Source organism: Portunus trituberculatus, chromosome 31, assembly GCF_017591435.1.
Source record: "Portunus trituberculatus isolate SZX2019 chromosome 31, ASM1759143v1, whole genome shotgun sequence".
Lineage (NCBI taxonomy): Eukaryota > Metazoa > Arthropoda > Malacostraca > Decapoda > Portunidae > Portunus > Portunus trituberculatus.
Genome location: NC_059285.1, coordinates 26,101,266 through 26,123,960, shown reverse-complemented (window position 1 = coordinate 26,123,960; position 22,695 = coordinate 26,101,266). Strand labels below are relative to the sequence as shown.

The window sequence follows — 22,695 nt, the reverse complement described above, 5'->3', positions numbered from 1 at the left end:
GCTGTGGGCTTAGCGGATTCTTAAGTCCGAGCACCTTAGAGAAGCATAGACTGACCCTCACCTACGGCCTATGGGAGGGGGTTTGGTCCTGTAAATACACACCTGTTCCTACTCTAACCATGTCATGAAAGCGATCCTGAACATGAATGAGCCAGGTCTCCCTCCACCCAAAGATGAGGTCACTTGATCCTCCATGGAGCATCTTTGGGAGGCCTAGAGTGCTTATTTATAGAAGATCTAAAGGACAATATTGCCTGAGCTAAACCTAAATCACCACCTGGACCTCTCCTGCTCCTGGTCACCCTCCACCAGCCGGATAGGAATGATTTCACTTTCTGTCTTGCACCAAGACCAGGAGGGGAATTGATAGGAGACTGCACTGTACCTTGAACCGAGAGTGAGGACACAGCTAGAAGTGAGGCAGCATTAGTAGCTAACCTACCCTCTGTCTCCTTAGCCACTGGCACAAACAACATGGCAGGAATAGAAACCTGCTGGTTTACCTTCCCAGGAAGGAAGCAAAATACCTGAAGAAGGAAAACATATCCCTAGGAGGATCTTAAGAACTGGGAACCTGAGAGACAGAATCCTTTGGTCCCACTGAACCATACACTGAATCCTTGTCTGATCCCGAGGCAGCGAGAGACTGAGAAGCCTCACGAGACACAGGAAAGGAAAAGCTACCTGGAGAGGCAAGTTTTCTTCCTAATCTTATACTCTCACCTTTTCTGCAAGGTCTACAAGTATTTAAGGGTACTAAAAACCAGCTTAGGGCTCCATACAGCACACTTATGAAACATGTTTGCATCAGAAAAACCATTCACAGCAGACAATGCATACAGTGTGTGGGTCTTTGTGGGCAGTCCTGAGAACTCTCCTGTAACCAAAAGAACCACAGACTGTCCTGATCAATAAAGAATGTCAAAACAAAGAAGAGCTAGGTGGAGAGCTAGCACTACACATACAGTGGTGAAGCAGCTCCTGACCATCATAGGCCATTTGGATGCAGGGAGCCTTGCTACTACTGTTTTTAACAAGGTGAAAAGAGCAAACTCTTCTGATGGGGAGACAACTCAGACATAAGGCTAACAAACAGCAAACAGCTAGACAGATAACTTGTGCCACTGTAGGAAATTTGAGTCCACATAGAAGCATGTCTTAAGAAGGAATGACAATCTCAACTGAGGGAGGTAGGGTTGCATGATATGGAATATGACAAAAGTTTTTGAATGTGGAAATAAACAGCTGGGTAGATATGGAGCATTATAAATGCTATCATAAGAAGCATGTTCTATGTGAAAAAAGATTAATTTTGAGTAAAACTGCAATATGAAAGACTACTTATAACGTCCTTATCTTAGGAAATACTCCATTAGTACTCCTACTTAACTTAAAAATGTTAATATTTATTAAAAAAACAAACATACTAACCATGAGAGCTGAATTTGCTTCTTTGTCTTTGTAATTAATTATACTTGGCTCTAAGGTGGGAGATGACCTGCTGCCACTTGCCCCAATCACTTCCAAGTGTGGTTTTTTAGATGGTGGAGGCTGCTCATCCATGACAGAATCTTCTCCAAAAACCTAAAAAAAAAAAATAAATATATATATATATATATATATATATATATATATATATATATATATATATACATAACCCTCGGCTATCGCGCCCAATTGAAATAGCCGCGCTATAGCCGAAAACGCGATAGCCGAATTGATCTTGGCGGGAAGGCGGTTTTGGCTAATGAGCGCTCAGATATCCCATGACGTCATGGCTCGGCGCGCGATAGCAGGCATCTGAGGTCGCGATATTGAAATTTTAGCAGCTTTTCATGGGTGCGAGATAGCAATAAAACGCGATAGCGGAAGTCGCGATAGCCGAGGGTTGACTGTATTATATATATATATATATATATATATATATATATATATATATATATATATATATATATATATATATATATATATTAGGTGAAGAAAACTCACAGTAAAATCACAATGACAATGGAGTTTTTACTGAGACTTTTCTTTACCCTCTGTATTTTACACTTTGGGGATCTACACTCAACCAAGTGTGTATTTATCTAGTTGTATTTACCTAGTTGTAGTTTTACAGGGCCTGGTCTTCATGCTCGTGTAGCCCCGTCTCCATATCTACACTTATCCAATTTTTCTTTAAAACTATGCACACTCATTGCTGACACCATTTCTTCACTTAAACTGTTCCAAGTCTCAACACTATCTTTGTGGGAAACTATATTTTTTAACATTTCTCAGACATCTTCCCTTTCTCATCTTTTTACTATGCAATCTTGTGCTCCGAATGTCATATTCTTCTCTCAGGATCAGTTTCTCATTATCCACTTGGTCCATTCCGTTGATCAATTTATAAACTTCTTGTTGAGATGAAGACAAATGTGAGTATTGAGTGGTAGGAAAACACAAGTTGAGTCAAGGTACTTTATTCTCTAACGTTTCGGTCACAAGACCATCTTCAGAGAGAGTGTACAGGCAAACGGAAAATGTCAGCTTATATACTTCATTGGCGAGTCAGCTTGCTGGGTGGCTGGGAATGACGGCTCGTGATTGGCAGAAATCCGAGAGGGTAAGTTTAGCTGCCACCCTCGCTATCTGCACAGAACCTTCCCTGTGGTTGGTGACATTCCCTGTGCTGATGTATGCCGACTCAAGCAGTTTTCTCGTGTTTTTGTCCAATTGATCATGGAGTATTCTGGCTCCCTCCCAGTTTGGTAAATGTCCATGGCTGTCTACGTGAACGACTAGAGAGTTGGAAGTTGCATGTCGCGGAGGTCGTATTTATGCTCGTATAGCCTTTTCTTTAGGCCATGGGAAGTTTCCCCGATGTAGCTGGCTGTGCAGCCCTTAATTACAACAGGCAGGCTCAACCCATGACACGCCTCCTAGAAAGAAATGGAATTAACATAGCCTATGCTGCAGGCAGAAAGTTAGGGGACTTGGTATCTGCAGCGAGTAGAAACAAGGAGGAAGCGAAGGACAGCATTATCTAGAGCATCCCATGTGGGGGCTGCACAGCCAGCTACATCAGGGAAACTTCCCGTGGCCTAAAGAAAAGGCTATACAAGCATAAATACGACCTCCGGTGACACGCAACTTCCAACTCTCTCGTCGTTCACGTAGACAGCCATGGACATTTACCAAACTGGGAGGGAGCCAGAATACTCCACGATCAATTGGACAAAAACACGAGAAAACTGCTTGAGTCGGCATACATCAGCACAGGGAATGTCACCAACCACAGGGAAGGTTCTGTGCAGATAGCGAGGGTGGCAGCTAAACTTACCCTCTCGGATTTCTGCCAATCACGAGCCGTCATTCTCAGCCACCCAGCAGGCTGACTCGCCAATGAAGTATATAAGCTGATGTTTTCCGTTTGCCTGTACACTCTCTCTGAAGATGGTCTTGTGACCGAAATATTAGAGAATAAAGTACCTTGTCTCAACTTGTGTTATCCTACCACTCAATACTCTTACAAACTTGTATCAGATCCCCTCTCTCTCTTCTCTGTTCCAGGGTTGGTAGATTCATAGCCTTTAGTCTCTCCTCATATGTCATCCCTTCAAATTCTAGAACCATTCTTGTAGCCATTTTTTGTAGTCTCTCCAACTTCCTTATGTGTTTCTTTTTATGAGGGGTCCACACTACTCCTGCATATTCCAATCTGGGTCTTATTATAGTGCTTATCCATTTCTTCATCATTTCTTTGTACATGTAGTGAAATGCTAATCCAATATTCCTTAGCAAATTATATGTCTCTCTGAAAATTCTATCAATATGGCTTACCAGTTGATTGTTTTCTTCCATCGTCACTCCTAAGTCCTTTTCCTTTTTTACTTTCTCCAGTTCTACTCCATCTCCCATCTTATAGATTCTCACGGGTCGTCTTTTGCTCTTTCCCATTTCCATGACATGGTTTTTCTCCACATTGAATTCCATTTCCCACTTTTTACTCCATTCCCAGATCTTATGTAGGTCTTCCAGCAGTATTTCACAATCCTCTTTTTGCTTTAACACTCTGCACAGTTTCATATCGTCTGCAGACAGATTTATGTAGCTGTTCACTCCTTCTGGCATGTCGTTTATATATATGAGGAAAAGTATTGGTGCTAATACTGACCCCTGCGGCACTCCGCTTTCTACTGCTCTCCACTTGGACTTCATATCTCTAACTACAGTCCTTATTTCTCTCCCCCCTAAAATAATTTTCCATCCATCTCAATGTGCTTCCTTTTAAGCCACCCTTCTCCTCTAACTTCCACAGTAATCTTGCATGTGGCATTTTGTCAAATGCCTTTTTTAATTCCAAATAAATACAGTCAACCCATCCCTCTCTCTCTTGTACTCTATCAACTATTCTACAATAGAAACTCAGTAAATTAGTTACACATTACCGTCTTTTTCTAAAACCAAATTGGCTATTTGATATTAATTTGTTGTCTTCAAGGAACTCGATCCACTGTTTCTTTATTATTCTTCCACACATCTTGCATATTACACTAGTTAGTGATACCAGTCTGTAATTTAAAGGTTCTTCCTTCCTTCCGCTCTTATATATGGGAACCACCTCAGCTCTTTTCCATTCTACTAACACTGTTCCATTTTCTATTGAGCATTTTATGATGTTACCATATTGTCGTAACCCAAGAAATTTGAGATTCTGAGTTAAAGGTTGCTCGGTGTAGGGGAAGGGTGTAAAAGTTGTATGCTAAGGTCGGCCAAGCCAAACTCGACCATTTGGGCACCTAAAACAAGGTGCAAAGTCGCGCAAATTATGACAGGGAAAGTCGAGACTAACATGTTGTATCCCGAGCGGTGTTGTCGTATCTCCACGCTCACAGCTGCTGGCAGCCAGCCAATCAGCAGCGCGTAAGCGCATGACGTCACACCCACGCCGTGCCACGTGCGTCGCGGTCGTCGCCCTTTAACTCGCCACGGCAAGACCTACACTACTCTTTTCCTGAAGTTATGGCTTCTACCAGTGCCCCTTCAACTTCTCCAGCCTTGGAAGAGCCTTGTCAACCTGCTGAAGGCCCCCAGAAGAAAAGGAAGGCTGATAAGTCTCAGTGGCAGAAAGTTGTTGCCAAGAAGAGGAGAGACAGCGGTTTGGAGTACGTGAGATTGGCAAAGAAGAAGGTTGTGGCTGCTCGTAAGGTTGGGGAACCATGTGAGTGTCCTAAGGTCTGCTTTACCATGCTTGGAGACCACACTGTGCAGGAGATCTTCAGTGGATATTGGAAGATGGCAGACAGCAAGCCCCAGTCTGCTTACCTGTCCAAGGCGGTGATCTCAAGGGAGGTCAGCAATCCACATGTGACCCAACAGCAGGAGGAAGGCGACGTTCGAATATGCTGTGTATGTGGACAACACGAGGACCGTGGTGTGCAAGAAAGCGTTCTTCAGCATACACAGCACCAGTGAAAGGCGTGTGTCCTATGTTTTGAAGAGGATGGTGGGGGGGACTGGTGTGGCCCCTGTTGATTGTCGTGGGAAGACAGCACCACCACACAACAAAACTCCTGACAATGATGCAGCTTGTCCACGACAACATCATGTCCCTGCCCACGTGTACCTCTCACTACTCACATGTGAAGAGCCAATATCGCGTCTACCTTCCTCCTGGCTACTCTCACAAACGCTGCTAGGACCTCTTCAAGGAGTGGTGTGCTGAGAAGGACGTGCCTGCAGAGAAGATCATGCGCTTCGATAGGTACAGCAGGGCATTTTCAAGGTTCAACATCGGTTCCAGACCTCCCATGGTCGCCACGTGCAGCTACTGCGACAAGATTGCCAACGAGGTAGAGGTGGCAACAGTGAACAGGGACGAGACAAAGAAGAGTCAGCTGCTCACGCATAAGAAAGTTCATCTCCTGAAGGCGAAGGTGGCAAGAGATCTCATGACTGCGTACAAACAGGACACCAACTCCACCCTGTTTGCTTTTGCCATGGACCTTCAGCAGACTCTTGTCACGCCACGTCTTTCCACCAACGTCGCTTACTACAAGAGGAAGATGTGGACCTATAACTTTGGCGTCCACAACCTCAAGGAGACCACCCCTGCTACGCTGTACGTGTGGAACGAGTCGCTCGCCAAGAGAGGTTTGAGTGATATCGGCAGCTGCCTCCTCCACAACATCAACACGTATGTCCCTGCCTCGATGACCAAGCTTGTAATCTTCAGTGACAACTGTGGTGGCCAGAACAAGAACCTCAACCTCTTACTTCTGATGCTACATTTCGTCCAGAGTGGGAGGTTCTGCTTGATCAAGCACTACTTCTTGATGTCTGGCCACTCGTACATGTCATGCGATCGTGACTTCAGCAACCTGGAGAACTTCTTTCGTGGGTGGGAGATTTACAGATCACTATGTCGAGCTGATGAGGGAGGCACGACGTGAACACCCCTTCAATGTGGTCCAGATGACGGGTGAGCAGTTCGTGGATCTTCAGCCCCTCCAGTCCAAGTGTACGAAGACCCAGGTTGCCAAGTCAAGCTAAAAAGAAGGCAGGATGTTCATGTACACTGAAGAATACAAGCAAGGTATGAGCATCTGGCATACGTACGTCGATGACATCGGGACACCACTCCAAGTGAAACTGCAGAAGGAGAGAGAAGCTACCTATGATCCGAAGAACTTCGACCTCACCACCATCAACCTGCCAGCGAAGTATCCCCAGGGTGTGGTGCTACGACCAGAGAAGTTGGCAGACCTCATCCACCTGCTGAGCTTCATTCCCCTCGAGTACAAGCCCTGGTACAACGACCTCTTCGCTGCCCAGGTACTGCTGGTTGCAGGTGCTGCTGAAGATAACCCTGACGACACAGATACCCTAGAAGATGACTTCCTCAACTATTGAAAGAACCTGACGAAAGTGTCACAGTCCTGCTGTGGCCACAAACCGTGAAATAAATCCTCAGTCAATCCTTCTTGGTGGGTTGAATGGGTATTTACTTGGTTGGAAAATCCGCTAAGGGCATCGTTGGGATCATAAAAACCTTGATCCTGATAATGATGAGAGCAAACCATCATTTATTTTTGTCATAAAGAGAAAAAAATATTTCTTAACAATAATAAAAAATTAATAGAAACTTTCATTTTTGTATTTTAGGTAAAGACAATGCATAAATACATACTTTTACCTTAAGTCAACCCTTTTGAACAATAATAGAAAATGAAACATACTTGGAAGGATAATGAAAGTTGCGCTAATAATAAATTATTTATTTTTCGCTCAAAAAAAATTATAAAATCGACTTTTGCAGCTATCATCGTGAAATCTTCACACACTCCTAATTTTAACATGTATTCTTAAACTAGTACCTTAGAAACCATTTCATGTATAAGACATTTACCGCTACGGAAATAAGCTAAATAATCTACGGACATGAACCCAAAAGTTTCGGATTTACTATTGAAAACCATCATAACTAAACAAAACTACCCGAGATCTTTCATTTGATGTATAATCTTATATAATTCTGACCGATTTCATGCGCGTTTTCAGTGTTTAACTTTGAGCTCGTTTTACTCAAAAGTAGGGTTGACGGGGTTACGACAAAATGGCACAGGGCGACTCATATACGACTTGCTAGTTCTTCCCTACATTATTTCAGTATTCTGCCTGAGACTTCATACAGTCCCATTGCCTTCCCTTCATCCAATTCCTTCATTAACATTTTCATTTCAAGCTTGGTTACTTCAACCTTTTTCATATACAGGCAACCCCCGTTTAGCGAAGGGGTTACGTTCCTAAAAAACACTTCGTTAAGCGAAACTTCGTTAAGCGAACCGATTATAACAAGTTTAACCCCTGATTTGAACTTCCATTGAGAATAAGCAAAGCAAGAATGCATCATAGTACAGTAAAAGGTTTAATGAAAGTAAAAATTATGAAGTTAAACATTTAGATAGTTTAATTTAAGTCATTATAATGTACACTAATGTATGTATGTATGTAACTTTATAATGTTGATGATCTTAACTTTATGAAGGGAGGGAGAGAGAAACGGGAAAAACACTAACCGGCAACCTCTGGAATGTAAACAAAGTGCGCATCATTGTACTGCATACAAAACTTACGTACCACATTTCCACAAGGCTTTCCATTTTATCCATTGTAGAGTCACGAGTTCAGGTGGTTCTTTTAGCTTGCAAGGAAGATACGGTCTCACCAGCCTTCTTAATAGAGTCTGCTGACTTGAAAATAGAGACAGTATAATATGGAGTCAAGATAGTGGCCAGCACTGCTATAGGTTTCTGGCCTCTCTCGTGTCTGTGAATAATATCTAGCTTCATTTGGAGAGTGAGACTTCCTGGTCTTCTTACGAACACTAGGCCAATTGCAGGGCATTTTGGTGGTAAGTTGAGCTAGGGAAGACAAGCTGCTGCTGACGCTGTTATGTTTTGACTGGGGAGTGAATGTTGCGCGTGTTGCCCACAAGAGGCTTGATCTTGATCTTGATCTTTATTCTATAGGGGTCCCAGGATTTTTCTTGAGGCAGGCCTTAGTACCAGCAGCTCCTGGTGTATTCAAAAGCCTGTCAGCTTGCGTGATATGGTGGGGCTTTCAAATTTGGAAAAAAATTTACCTGGATAAAACTTCGTTAAAGCGAGTTTGGTGTTCGTTAAACGAGCAGATGGTAGTAAAATGAAACCTTCGTTGTAGCGAAATTTCGTTGTGGGAACCTTCGTTAAACGGGGGTTGCCTTAGACGGTCTCTCTATTACCCTGTGGCCTTTCAAATTTGGATTCCTTAGTAAAGACCTTCTGGAATATATAATTTAATAGTTCTGCCATACTTTTTGGGTCTTCCATCATCCTGTTCTCTCCTTTTAACCTTTCTATTGTTTCTTTTTGCCTAATTTTTCCATTTATGAATCTGTAGAACAATTTCGACAATGTCCTTTTCATAGTTTTTTCCCTCATCCTTCCTCACCTTAATATATTAATTTCTCGTTGCCTTGAAATTTTCCTTATTTACTGGATTTCTATTTCTCCTCCACCTTTTCCATGCTCCATCTCTTTTTCTTCTTTGCCCTAGCACACTTTGCATTAAACCAATCTTTCTTTCCTTCTTCTTTAGGTCTATATTTCGGGACATATTCCCTGACTCCTGTTTTGTATACTTCCAAAAATAAGTTATACTTCTCTTGCACTGTCTCTGAGTTTTCCATCTCCTCCCAGTTAACGTATTTAAAGTGGTTCTTGAGATTCTCAATATCAGCCTTTCTGTAGTTTAATTGGTCTCCTTTGTATGAATCGTCTCTATCTTCCTTTCCCTCTTCTATATCCATTTCTAATATTACGTGGTCACCCTTTCCCAATGGGTACTTATATCTTATATCATCACTCATTTGTATACCTCTTGTAAAAACCAGGCCCAATCCCACTGGCTCGTCGTTTCATCTGAATCTTGTGTTTTCCTTTACTCTTTGGTCCATCATATTATCTATCATTAGGTTCAGGAATCTTTCTCCCCAGGCTTTTTCCCCCATACCACTTACATAATTTTCCCAGTCCACTTCTTTACAGTTGAAATCTCCTACTAATATCACTTTTCTTCTTTCTTTAATGATTCTCGTTAGACTCCTTATTGTGTCATCTATCATGTCTTTATATTCTTGATTGGTTCATGAATTTGTTTTTGGTGGCACATATGTTACAATGATTGTTAACTCTTTTTTATTAATATGAATCTTAACATACAGTACTTCTGCTTTTCCTTCCCCATATTCCACTTGGTTTATCACCATGTCCTTCCTTAACATTATCATGACTCCTCCTCCTCCTTTACCCCCTCTGTCTCTTCTCCATACATTATACCTATTATCCAAGTCTATTTTGATTGCCTCATTTAGTTTTGTTTCAGCCAGGCATACAATATCCAGTTCTTTCTTTATGTAATCTCTTAATTCTAATTTACTTGATAAAACCCTGTCTTTGTTAGTATACATCATTTTTAGTCTCTTGCCTTTATCACTTTTAGTTAAACATGTTCCACTTTTTCCTCTTCTTTCTCTTTTATATACCATTTCCTTATCCTGTCTCCTAGAATTCTCCAAAAAAATGCCTTTTTTCCTCTTCTGACCTTTCATTAATTTCTTTCCCTTACTGCTGCCGCCAGTTCGTTGTATCTCTTCCTTTCTTCCTCATTTCTATTTTTCTTTATATATATATATATATATATATATATATATATATATATATATATATATATATATCCTTGCAACCTTCTGTTACTCTGAGTTTAGTTGTTCTATATAATATTTCTTCTGTTGCTGCTTGTGATTTTAGTAGTATCTTAATTGGTATCGTTTTTCCTTTTTGATATGGTCGCATTCTGTTTATTTCTTCTACCTCCTCTACAAAGTTCTGCCTATCTTCGTCGTTTAGATTTTTTAGTAGGTCTTTGACTGATTTAATTTCTTCTTTTTCTCTTCTTGGTGTATATTTTACATTTTTTTTCTTTTAGTGTGTATTTACCTATTTGTGATTACAGGGCCTGAGCTGTAGCTCTCTATAGTTCTAATTTTTCGCCTTTTACTGCTGTTACAGGGGCGTACATGATGTGTCCTCACCTGCTATTTTCTGATGCTTCACAGACTCACACTACGGATGACACCTTGCAGTTCTTCATCAAGGAAATGAGGGCTATAAATTTTGAATCCTTTGCAGCTGGTGACTTAGTGATTCTTATGTCCCTAAGGACTTGCGTACGTGCCCTCGGGTCTGGGTGCGTGTTGACTGTGTTCGGAAGAGTTTGGAGGCACCTTATACTGGTCCGTACGATGTTGTTCGGAGAGAGCAAAAGTACTTCATTCTTCAGCTTCCTCAGGGGGAAACGGCAGTTTCTGTTGATCGCCTTAAGCCTACCTATAAGCTGCCGAAGGACCCGTTCCCTGTTCCTCATGCGAGTGTAGATTGTGGCAGTTCTTTAAGTAATCCTCTTGTCTCTCCTTCCTCTCTCTCTATTCCTCTTTTTCCAGACCTTGTTTCTGGCTCTCCTCAACATACGCGTTCCGGTAGGGTAGTGCGTTTTCGTGTCAACCCAGAGTATCACTACTTTTGATTGTTATTGTATACACACTTTTGTGATATTTATGTGAAGTCTATGTTTCATGTTTATTTATTTTATTATTATTAGTTTTTTTTTTTATTGCTTGATGTTCATTTGGGGTATGCTGTGTTCTGTTTTGCTTGTAATCTTTTGGTACTTTGTACTTCTGGAGGGAGTACTGTGGTGTAAAACTGTAAATATAATAATAGGGTTTTTATGTACAACTGCCGAGTGTTCGCCTAAGAGTTAAGATTATCATTGGATTGTTATTACCAACAAAGTACCCTAAGCTTGTTAACATGCCTGTTCACCGTCACCTATACTACTGTATATATAGTCCGGTCAGAGCAGCGCAGGTCACTTGCTGGCCGGCTGCCTTCCTGCCTACAAGTCCAGGTTCATCTGTAATACCTGTTGGGTCTCTGTGTTACCGCTCGCATGTACCTTGTAATAAAACTCGGCAGTGGAGCTATGGTTCTGGTTACCTCCAAAACTCCCTTCACTACCCTCCTCATTTCTCTGCCTGTCAAACAATTTCTCATCCACTCCATCAGATTTCCCCTTATTCCTCCGATGCTACTTAACTTCCACATCAATCTGTTATGTGGTACTTCATCAAATGTTTTTTTAAGTCTAGGTATACACAATCAACCCATCCATCCATCTCTTGTAAAATATCGACCACTCTTGAGTAGAAACATAGCAAATTTGATACACACGATTTCCCTTTTCTAAAACCAAACTGTTTCTCACTTAGTATTTCTTCGTTTTCCAGGAACTCACACTACTTGCTTTTGATCACTTCTTCACATATCTTACACATAATGCTGGTCAATGAAACAGGTCTATAATTCAATGGTTCCATGCGACATCCACTTTTGTAAATTGGTACTATATTTGCCCTTTTCCATTCTACTGGCACCTGTCCCGTGTTGATAGATGTTCTTGTTAAATCTAAAATTGGATCTAGCAACTGCTTGACATTCTTTTAACATTTTTCCACACACACCATCTGGTCCCATTGCCTTGTTAACATGTAATTGACTCAAAACTTTTGCAATGTCACTCTTTGTTACTATAATTTCTTGCATCCATCTTGTCACAGGTAACATCTGTCGATTGAATTGTGTTTCTTCTGTGAATACTTTGCAGAAATTCTCATTCAGTTTTCCAACAATAACACTTGTATCTTCATATATATAATCTCCAACCTTTAATTTATCAGTTGTTTCTTTTTTCTGTAATTTACTCATTAATGAATTTATAAAACATTTTGGGATCACTTTCACAATTCTCCACTATTCTCTGTTCAAATTCTTGTTGTGCCCTTCTTCTCACTTGAACATATTTATTTCTTGCATTCCTATATGCTTCTCTCTCCACTTCCTTATTATTTCTCTTGTATTTTTTCCCATGCCTTTTCCTTCTCCCTTTTTGCCTTGTCACAGGTTTTGTTAAACCATTGTTCTCCCTTTAAGCTTTTCTTTGTATATTTTGACATCTAATTTTTAATACTAAAATTGATTTCTTCACTTACCTGTTTTTCATACAAAATATAGCAGTTCCACTGCTCCACATACCTTTTCGCCGAGAAACCACCCGCTTTAGCGCTACGCCTGGCAGCGCAGCGCTCATTGCTGCCGCCAACACACTGCATGGGCAACCGTCAGTTATTTCTCAAGGGAGAGAACCTGACTGGGGGAGGAAGGGAGGGCAGTGAAGTTTTGTATGAAAAACAGGTAAGTGAAGAAATCAATTTTAGTATTAAAAATTAGATTTCTGTCAGACACCTGTTTTTCATACATAATATAGCAGACTCCAACATTGAAGGAGGCGGGAGTCAGAAGAAAGTGCCAGGCGTAGAGGGTGAAAACAAACTGTCCATATGTAGACACTAACCTCTTGGCTGAGGCCGGGCAGGATAGGGGTGACAGCGGGCTCGGCTGAGGGTTTGGGAGGTCCTCCTAACCCGTGTGTCTAAAAGGGAGCAGGCCTTAGGGGTCAGGGGCTGAGTGTTCCAGGAGTGTGTTCAATACCCTGATGCAGAGGAGAGAACCCCGGCTACTGACCCAATCAACTAAGACGAGCAGTGTAAGTGAGCACTGGGGTGTTCACCTGAGGGAGCCGAAGCGTTACCCCAGAGCAAGGAGGACCTTGTGGTAGTTGTCAGCCCACAATGTGACCGGCTGCAACAACTGGACCCAGGGAAAAAACGTCGCTTTCCTTCCGCACTATATCGCGGAGATAATGGTCAGCAAAGACCGAGTGAGTCCTCCAGCGTGCTGTCTTCAGGATGGTCGGAACCGAGCAGTTTTCCCAGAGGAGCATGGAGGCAGCAATGCCATGGATGTCATGGGCATGGGCATTGACCTCGAGGCAGACAGAGTCAGAAATAGCCTCATGGGCAGACTTGATGGTATCCCTGAGGAAGTATGAGATGGCCGCTTTCGTTATAGGTCAAGAAGGGCGTTTAACTGCAACAAACAGATTCCTGGGCCTTGTCTCTGAAGCAGTCCGTTGTAAGTAGTGGCAGAGAGCCCGAACAGGGCACAAAAAGCGCTCCTCATCCATGGAACCGAGAATGGAAGTAAGGCTCTTAATACGGAATTCCCGGGGCGTGCTGTGAACTCCCGTATCCATCTTAGCAATGAACTCAGGGAGATAGCAGACCATAAGATCCTGTCCTTGCCAGCTAGTCCGGGAGGAGAGGGCCTGGATCTCACCTATCCTCTGCGCTGTAGCTAATGCCAGGAGAAAAAGAGTCTTCCTGGACAGGTCCCTGGAGGACGAGAGCCGAAGGGGCTTGAAGGGGGCCTTGGACAGGTAGCGAAGAACTACATCCAGGTTCCAGGAAGGACTAAGATTCCTAGTAGGTCTGCAGGGTTGAGAAGAGCACGCCTTGACAATAGCACTCAACACCCGGTCATTGTTGAGGTCCACGCCCCTGATTGCAAAGACTCCATTCAGCATGGCTTTATAACCCTTAATGGCAGAGGTAGAGAGATTGCAATCCTGGCGCAGGTGAACGAGAAAATCTGCGACCTTTTGGACCGTGGGATTGGAGACGGTGTGGCCGTGATCTTTGCACCATTTCCTGTACACCTTCCACTTGTGCTGATAGTTAGAAGCAGAGGAAGGCCTCTTGTCGTGAGATAAGAACTGGGCCACCTTAGAGGAGAAACCCCTGTGCCTCAAAAAGCGCTGGATAGTCTCCACCCTGTCAGTTGAAGCCCGGGAAGACCAATGTGGAACTTGTGGATGTGTGGCTGTCTCAATAGATCTTTGCGAAAAGGGAGGCGGCGGGGAGGCTCCACCGATGCCGCCAACAGATCTGGAAACCATTCCTTCTGAGGCCAGTAAGGGGCTATGAGGATGAGACGGGTGTTCCGGAAAGCCCGGAGCTTGTTGAGAACTCTCCTGATGAGGCGGAAGGGTGGAAAGGCGTACAGATCCTGGTTGTCCCAATTGTAGAGGAAGGTGTCTGTGGCGATGGCGCGGATCCTGAAAGGAGACACAAAGTTCGAATCCGGTGGTGAGACAGTGGCGAACAGGTCGACTGTCGGGTAGCCCCAGACCCGCCACAGCAGGTGACAAACATCCATATGTAAGGTCTACTCTGTGGACAGGGATTGGTGTCGGCGGCTGAGGCAGTCGGCCACCACATTGACTGAGCCCCTCACAAACTGGGACAAGATCGACACTGCATGCGCTTCTGCCCAGTCGAGGACCTGGCGTGCCTCGAGGTTGAGAAGGATAGAGTGAGTACCCCCCTCCCTGTGCAGGTAAGCGAGGGCCGTGGTGTTGTCCGAGAAGACAGCGACAACTGAGCCCCTCACCACCTTTGTGAAGTGCTGGAGGCCGAGGCGGATCGCACAGAGTTCTAAAACGTTCACGTGGAGCGTCTGTTCCTGGATGTTCCACAGGCCACTCACAGAAGCCTGGAGGAGCGACGCACCCCAGCCGACTGTAGAGGCATCCGTGTAGAGAAGGTGGTCCGGAATGGCAACCTGAAGAGGCTGACCCTGCCCCAAGTTCTCGTCCTCCAGGCACCATTCCAGGTCCTGACGTGAAGCACTGTCCCAGCTGACTGGATGGTCGTCTAGCATCGACCACCTGTCCCATTGCTGGTTCAGTTGGATCTGCAGGAGACGCGTCTGCCTCCTGGATCCCAGCATTAGATGTATGAGGGAAGACATGTGCTCCAGAAGTCTCAACCAGTGCTCCGCTGGGGGGGACGGGCAACTGAGGAAGGAGCGGAGTAAATCCTGGAGGCCTCGAATCCTCCCCTGGGTCGGGAAAACCCTCAAAAGAGGGGAGCGAATCACCATCCCGAGGAAAGTCTTCTCCTGTGCAGGGGTCAGGGATGACTTCTCCCAATTTACTCGGATACCCAGGTCCGAGCAGAGCCTGAGCAGACAAGCTGTGGCGTGTCGAGCTTCTACCGCTGAAGAGGCCAGTACCAACCAGTTGTCGAGGTAGCGAAGGATGCGGAAGCCCCAACGATGGAACTCCGCCGAGACAGGACCATCAGACGAGTGAAAACCTGCGGAGCATTGGAGAGACCAAAGCAGAGGACTCGAAACTGAAAGTGGTACCCCTCCCACACAAAGCGCAGGAACTGACGGCTGTGGGGATGAATGGGCACCTGAAGATATGCGTCTTGAAGGTCCAGTGACACCATCCAGTCGTCCTGTCGGATGGCCGACATTACCGTCCGGACAGTCTCCATCCTGAATTTGGTGGTGACGTACTTGTTGAGGAGGAGAGGTTGATGATGGGCGGAACCCGCCTGTGGCCTTTGGAACGACAAACACATGGCTGTAGAAACCTGGGGAGGGCGCTTCCTCTATAGCCCCTTTTGTCCAGAGACGCTGAAGCTCCATCTCGAGGGCGAGACCCTTGGGTGACCCTGGGGCATAACCCCTGCGATCCTCGAAGAGAGTGGTCAGGGGTGGAGGGGAAGAGAAAGGGATCTGGTAGCCTTCCCGCAGAACGCTGAGGACCCATTCCTCTGCCCCAATCTTGAGCCAACCTTCCCAGCAAAGGGCCAGACAGCCCCCCACCACCCCATGGTGAGAAAGACTGTCATTTCCGAAAGTGCTTACCCCTCCATCCTCCTGACTGCCCACTAGGGCAGGCAGAGAGCGGTCCGGAAGATCCACCCCGAGGATTCCCAAGACGAGGGTGAACTTGTGCTCGCTGGGGAGGAGCAGCCGGAGGCCTCGAGGCTGAGGGGGTAGGAAGATGAGAACCGCGCTCCATCAAGGGAGTACCGGTGGCCGGATGTGGACGAGCCAGGGCCCTGAGAGCAGTCTCATGGAGAGTCATGGCAGCATTACTCTTGGAAGACTGGAACACCTCCTGCAGCTTGGCCTCATCAAAGAGGAGAGGAGAAAAGATGGGGGACCGTCTAAGGATGCCCTTCTCCACCTGAGAGAAGGTGGGTCTGAGGTGGGCAATGTAGGACTCCCTTCTCCAGGCCCGAAGATTGGCATTGACGTAAGTAGAATCACGGCAGATGTCATTCAAGGCCATACGAACAGGCTTAAAGAGCTGTCCCTCTAAATCCAACAGGTGTGAGGGGAGATGCGGTACCGTCAGTAGGTGAAGGGCACCTAAGCACCAAAAAGAGTAGTTGAGTGCGTCCAGAGAACGACCAACCACTCCCTCCATCCTGGCGACCTCCTGCTGGTCACGGATAACCCTTGGCTCACGGGAGCCCGAGTTCAAGGCATGGTGCAAGTCCTGGTTAACGGCAGTAGCCTTCCCTGAGCCTTCCTGGTCCAATACTGCGTACATCCTGGCAAACCTGCCTGAAGGATAACCAAGAGAAGCCGGCTTCCTGTCATTGGCCTTCAGGTAAGCATTGTTGGCTTCCTCCCTGAAGAACTGGAGGGGTTGAGCCCTAGCGAGGAGAAATGGCCCTCCCTGTGACTCAGGTGCACCAGCTCCGGGCACGAGAGGAGCCTCTTGCTCAAGCCTTTGGCCCCTCGCGTCCTCAAACACTGAATTGATGTAATCCATCATGCGATGGTACATGGAGGCCGATGGGGACTGGGTCTCATCCTCCTCCAGCCCCCCGGGGATGTGGAGGGACGGGGCAGGTCCTGGAGACAAGGAGGCCGGGCCCTGCCACCCCAAACAAGAAGGCCGGGGGGAACCATGGAGTACCTGTCTATCAGTGCTATCCATGAGGAGAAGGTCACTACCCCGGAGACGGGCAGTCCGGGGGGTGCCTCCAGGAGCGGAGACGCCAGCCTCAGAGGGGAAGCGCACACCTCGAGGGGAAAGGAGGTCCTGGCGCCTCTCTGGCGTAAGACAGTGGGTTTGGTAGGACGTAGGGGGGTCGGCTGACTCTGAGCCCCTAGCGGCCGAAAGGACATAGGTGGCAGCCCGTGGAAAGGGAGTGGGCAAGCCACCTGGTAGGCGAAGGGGCAGAGCATCCCCCTTGCCTGGGCCCTCACCCTGGGCCTTGAGGGAGGGGCCAGGAGCAGTGCACTGGTCCACCCTCTCCCTGTCCCCCCCCACCGACCAGGCCTGGGAAGGAGCCAGGGTACCGGTCACCACTGAGGTGGGGCGGGACTTCTTGATCCTTCTAGCGTCATTCTTAGGAGGATGAGAACGCTTGGAAGCCACCTCAAGCCCCCGGACGGCCCCCCCTGGCCCCCTGACTTGATGTGACTGCACACATCTTTTTGCGTCAGGACTCTGGGGGGAGCAGGACACTGAACTTCATCAGGTCTCTGTCCGAGGACGAGGGGAGAGCTGAAAGAGGTGGGTCAGTAGCCAGGGAAGACACAGGGTTATGTAACTCTCCCAACCATGAAGACACCAGGCTGTCAACAGAAGCAAGGAGTTGCTCCTGCCAGGAATCCAAAAACAGGGAAAGATCTATAGAGACTGGAGGCTTAGACCCCTGCTGAGAAGCTGAATCATCAGCAGTGAGCTCATCCTGAGAAATTACACTGCCTGGCTGAAGGGCAACACCTCCAACAGAACCAGCAGAGGAGACCTGAGAGCTAGAATCCCCAGACATATGGCTCGTGTCACTGCTGATACCAGACCGGGTAAGAGAGCCCTTAGACTTACCCTTTAAGTTAGCTTTAGCCTCCCGCTTGTGCCTCAACCCGCATTGATACTTGTAGGCGGTAAGAATCTTATCCTTGCTCCAGCCAGAACATTCATCACACCTCTTACCTAGGCTGCAGTACTCCCTGCACTTGATACAGACCGAATGAAGATCATGGAGGACACTACCCAAGACCCTGGAACAGTCAGGCCTAGAGCAAATCCGCCTCGTGGGCTGTGGCGAAGGAGACGTAAGATCATGGAGGACACTACCCAAGACCCTGGAACAGTCAGGCCTAGAGCAAATCCGCCTCGTGGGCTGTGGCGAAGGAGACGTAAACACTGCAGAAGGACCGGCAGGGGCGTCCATATGGCTGGCCAAAACACCCTCCAGGACGGGAACAGACAGCCCCGGAGACACAGGAACATCACTAGAATTTTCCTCCATAGAAACAGGAGGAGAAAAGAAGGCGAAAAAAGGCGAGGAAGAAAGGAAGCAGCGGCGGAAACGCATGTCTACTCGCTCTGCGCGCCGAGAAATAACTGACAGTTGCCCACGCACTGGCACGCAGTGTGCTGGCGGCAGCAATGAGCGCCGCGCTGCCAGGCGTAGCGCTAAAGCGGGTGGTTTCTCAGCGAAAAGATATTATGTGGAGCAGTGGAACTGCTATATTTTGTATGAAAAACAGGTGTCTGTGACAGAAACAAAGTTCTCTGTGGCCTCACTATATATTTCCATAAATGTTTCATATTTTAACTGCAAGTTTGTTTCCTGGTACATTTCAGACCAATCCACATTTCCAAAATAATTTCTCTCAGCTCCTTATATCTTCCTTAGCATAATTTAGGCATTCCTCCTTGTATCCAACTTCATTATCTTTGCTGAACCCCACCTTTACCTCAAATTTCAATAATTCATGATCACTCTTCCCCAAAGGACACTCATGCTCAATCTCATTTTCTAGAATTACTCCCTTTGTGAATATCAAGTCCAGTCTCGACGGGGCATCACCCCTCCTTCCCCTTGTTGGATGCCTCACCCACTCATCAAATTTCCCACCGCATAATTTAATAGCTGCTCACCCCATTCTCCACTATTTCCCACTTCAAATTCTTCCCAATTGACGTCTTTACAGTTGAAATCTCCAACTATAACCATTTTTGCTTTCTTTGCAGCTTCATTTCTCATTCTTTCCAATGTGCTTTCCACCATACTATTATATTGATCGTTTGACCATGCACTTGTTTTTGGTGGTACATACACTGTTACAATATTGATATCTTGCCTTCCATCAGTCACCACCACACCCACCACTTCCTCCTCGTCTCCTCCAAGGCACACATTTTGCACTAATAAATCTTTTCTTGTTAACACAATTATTCCACCTCCATTTTTATTCACTCTATCTTTTCTCTACATTCTATAATTTCCCCCTCCAAACCAATCTATTTGTATATTCGGTCTCAATTTAGTCTCCACTATACACATAATATCTGGTTTATCCCTAATCAGATGGTCCATACATTCTAATTTTTTTGATAGGAAGCCGTCTATGTTAGTATATGATACTCTTATGTCTTTCTTCCTTATCTGCTCCTTTGTCTGGTCTTTTACTCCCTCTCTTTTGTCCACCACTTCCACACTTTGTCATTTCTTATTTTCCAAAAAAACTTCTTTTCTTCTTCTGTTCTTGCCTTATTCCTCTCTCTCACCTCTGTCACCATTTCTCTCATCTTAGCTCTTTCCTCCTGCGACATATTTCTTCTTACATAAATCATGTTTGTCTCTTGAGAATTTTTCAGCTTCCATGCATTTCTCAATACATACTCAGCAGCTACTTGGGATTTTAATGTTATCTTCATGACTCTAGACTTTCCTTCTTCATACTTTCCCAATCTCATATATTCCTCAACTTCTCCAAATGCATTTTCTTCTGAGATCTTATTCAGCATGGTCTTAATCTTCTCTTCCTCCTTCATTTTTCTCTCCTGCCAGTTTCTTATATTATCTTCCTTTAATCCACTCACTACCACACACTTTTTCTTTTCTGCAATGTTTCTCACCATTGCCTCCTCTTGCTGTAAAACTTTAACAATTTCCCATTGCGCCAACTTACTCTTTTCTTTTCCTTGTTGTTTAATTATTTCTCTAAAACTGTTATGCGCTTCTTCATTGTTTTTTTTTCACCTCCTCCAAGTGAAAATTACAAATTTGCCGGAGCGCTCACCACAAATTTAAAACTATGTAAATAAAAACACCATAGGTAAATACATATACACAGTGAAAAAGTCCATCTCTTCTTGTTTTAATGGCGGGCGACGGCATGTTTTGGACCTGTTGTTTACATTATGGAATCACTTGTCCGATCGCCAAAACGAACAAGTCAGTGCTGCAGTTTGTATTTATTTTATTTTGCAGTTGTGCTTCATAGGCTTTATCAATGTGAATACAATTCACAAGTGGAGTTTTGACTCTTGCTTGAATGAGTAAGCCACTTGGATGTTCTATTAATAAAGGTATAAAGGCACCTGGCATGATGTGTGTGCGTTCGTGTGCATGTATGTGTGTGTTGCAATGAGACGAGGGAGGGCTCGTTTTCTCCACACGCTGAGTATGTTGCAGGAAGGATTATGATATTGTAAATACTTGTAAAACCTAAGTACTGAGTTTACATAATATAAAAGGCTAAATTAAATGGTACTTAAGCTAACATCATAATGTAATAGCTCCACATACAAATCCAGGTCGCTATCTGTCAAGTGTCCAAGCTCACTTGAGGTTGGATGCTGCCTTACAATACAACATTCATCTTGGAAGACGCACTAGTATTTTCAGGGTATTTTTTTAGGAAAAAAAGTGCGTCTTGTAAGCCGTAAAATACGGTACTTTTCTCCTCTCGCTTCTTTTAGTTTTCTTTCCATCTCAGTTATTTTTACAGTTAATTCCTGACACTGTTTTCCCAGGAGTGCATTTTTACTTTCCAATTCCAACTTTTGTGTCAACAACTTGGCATTTTCCCTGGTAAGCATTATGACTTCCTTACAGAAGGCTTCATTTTCTCTTATGACTCTATCCAACTTTTCTTCTATTACCACTATTCTTCCAATTCTTTTCTCCATATTCTCAACCTTTCTATCCAAACTCACCTCCCTCAGTCCTGGGGAATCCAAAAAACCCACAAACGAATCCCTTCTAGCCTCCGCCATGTTTACGGGTATCAGCTGTTTGCGAGTTGATGACCGCACAAACAAACTTTTCAAACACTTTACCTCTTCCTATTTTGCGACACTCCTCAATTTCCCCCCCACTCATCACCTCATTCGACCATAGAGACAAAGAGACATTCCTATTACTGCTCGGGCCCTGTATATTCACATATAGGTGGATGTTTTGATGCCATGGCTGGAGCCCCCTCTCCGACGTGTGTGTATTTACCTATTTGTGTATTACACTGCCCGAGCTAAGCTCTCTGTGTCCTGTCTCCTTGTCCATTCCTGTCATATCTTTCTTTCATCTGATTGACACACACCGCGTCAACGACATCACTGCTCAGTTTATTCCACTTATCAATGCTACGATGCGAGAAACTGTATTTTCTCACGTCATTTAGACAGATGTCTTTTATTAGCTTTTTTCCATGTCCTCGGAGATGATTACTTGTGGTCACCTTTATCAACTCTCTGTCCAGTATGTCAATCTTGTACACCAATTTATACATAGTTATCATGTCTCCTCTTGTTCTTCTCTCTTCTAATGTGGTCAACCCCAGCTTCCTCAGTCTTTCCTCATAATCTAACTCCCTGAGTCCTGGTACCATCCTTGTTGCCAGCCTCTGTACCCTTTCTACCTTCTTCACATTTTTCTTCATATGCGGTGACCAGACACAAGCTGCATATTCTAACTGGGGTCTTATTAAGGTACATAATATCTTCTTCATCATTCCTTCATCTAAGTAGTGGAACGCAAAGCCAATATTTTGAAGCATGTTATATGTTTTCAAAAAAATCTTGTTAATGTGTTTCTCCGGTGACAAAGTGTTTTGCACGGTTACTCCTAAGTCTTTCTCTTCATTGGTCTCTTTAATTTTCTCATCACCCAGCCTGTAATCCCAGTTTGGTCTGTATCTACTTCTTCCCATTTTCATGTGCATTTACCTAGTTGTATTTACCTAGTTGTAGTTTTACAGGGCCTGGGCTTTATGGTCGTGTGGTCCAGTCTCCATATCTACACTTATCTAATTTTTCTTTAAAACTATGTACACTCTTTGCTGATACAACTTCCTCACTCAAACTAATCCAAGTCTCAACTCATCTTTGCGGGAAACTAAATTTTTTAACATCTCTCAGACATCGTCCTTTCCTTAGTTTCTTACTATGCTATCTTGTGCTTCTAAAGTCATATTCTTCTCTCAGGATCAGTTTCTCATTATCCACTTCATCCATTCCGTTAATCAATTTATAAACTTGTATCAGATCCCCTCTCTCTCTTCTCTGCTCCAAGGTTGGTAGATCCATAGCCTTTAGTCTCTC

At 44.8% G+C, this 22,695-nt stretch overlaps 1 protein-coding gene across 6 annotated transcripts in view; it reads right to left on the bottom strand.

Moving 5' to 3' along the window:
• LOC123511364 (bromodomain-containing protein 7-like) overlaps positions 1-22,695 on the bottom strand; it is a 473,159-nt gene that overhangs the window by 320,263 nt on the left and 130,201 nt on the right. For 4 of the 6 annotated variants that reach the window (XM_045267176.1, XM_045267179.1, XM_045267177.1 and 1 more), the window contains exon 5: positions 1,432-1,584. In XM_045267176.1, coding sequence (XP_045123111.1) covers positions 1,432-1,584 — 153 coding nt within the window. Of the gene's footprint in view, positions 1-1,431; positions 1,585-12,677; positions 12,793-12,996; positions 14,586-22,695 lie in introns of those variants that run through there. The other 2 variants (XM_045267182.1, XM_045267181.1) reach the window with 2 other exon arrangements.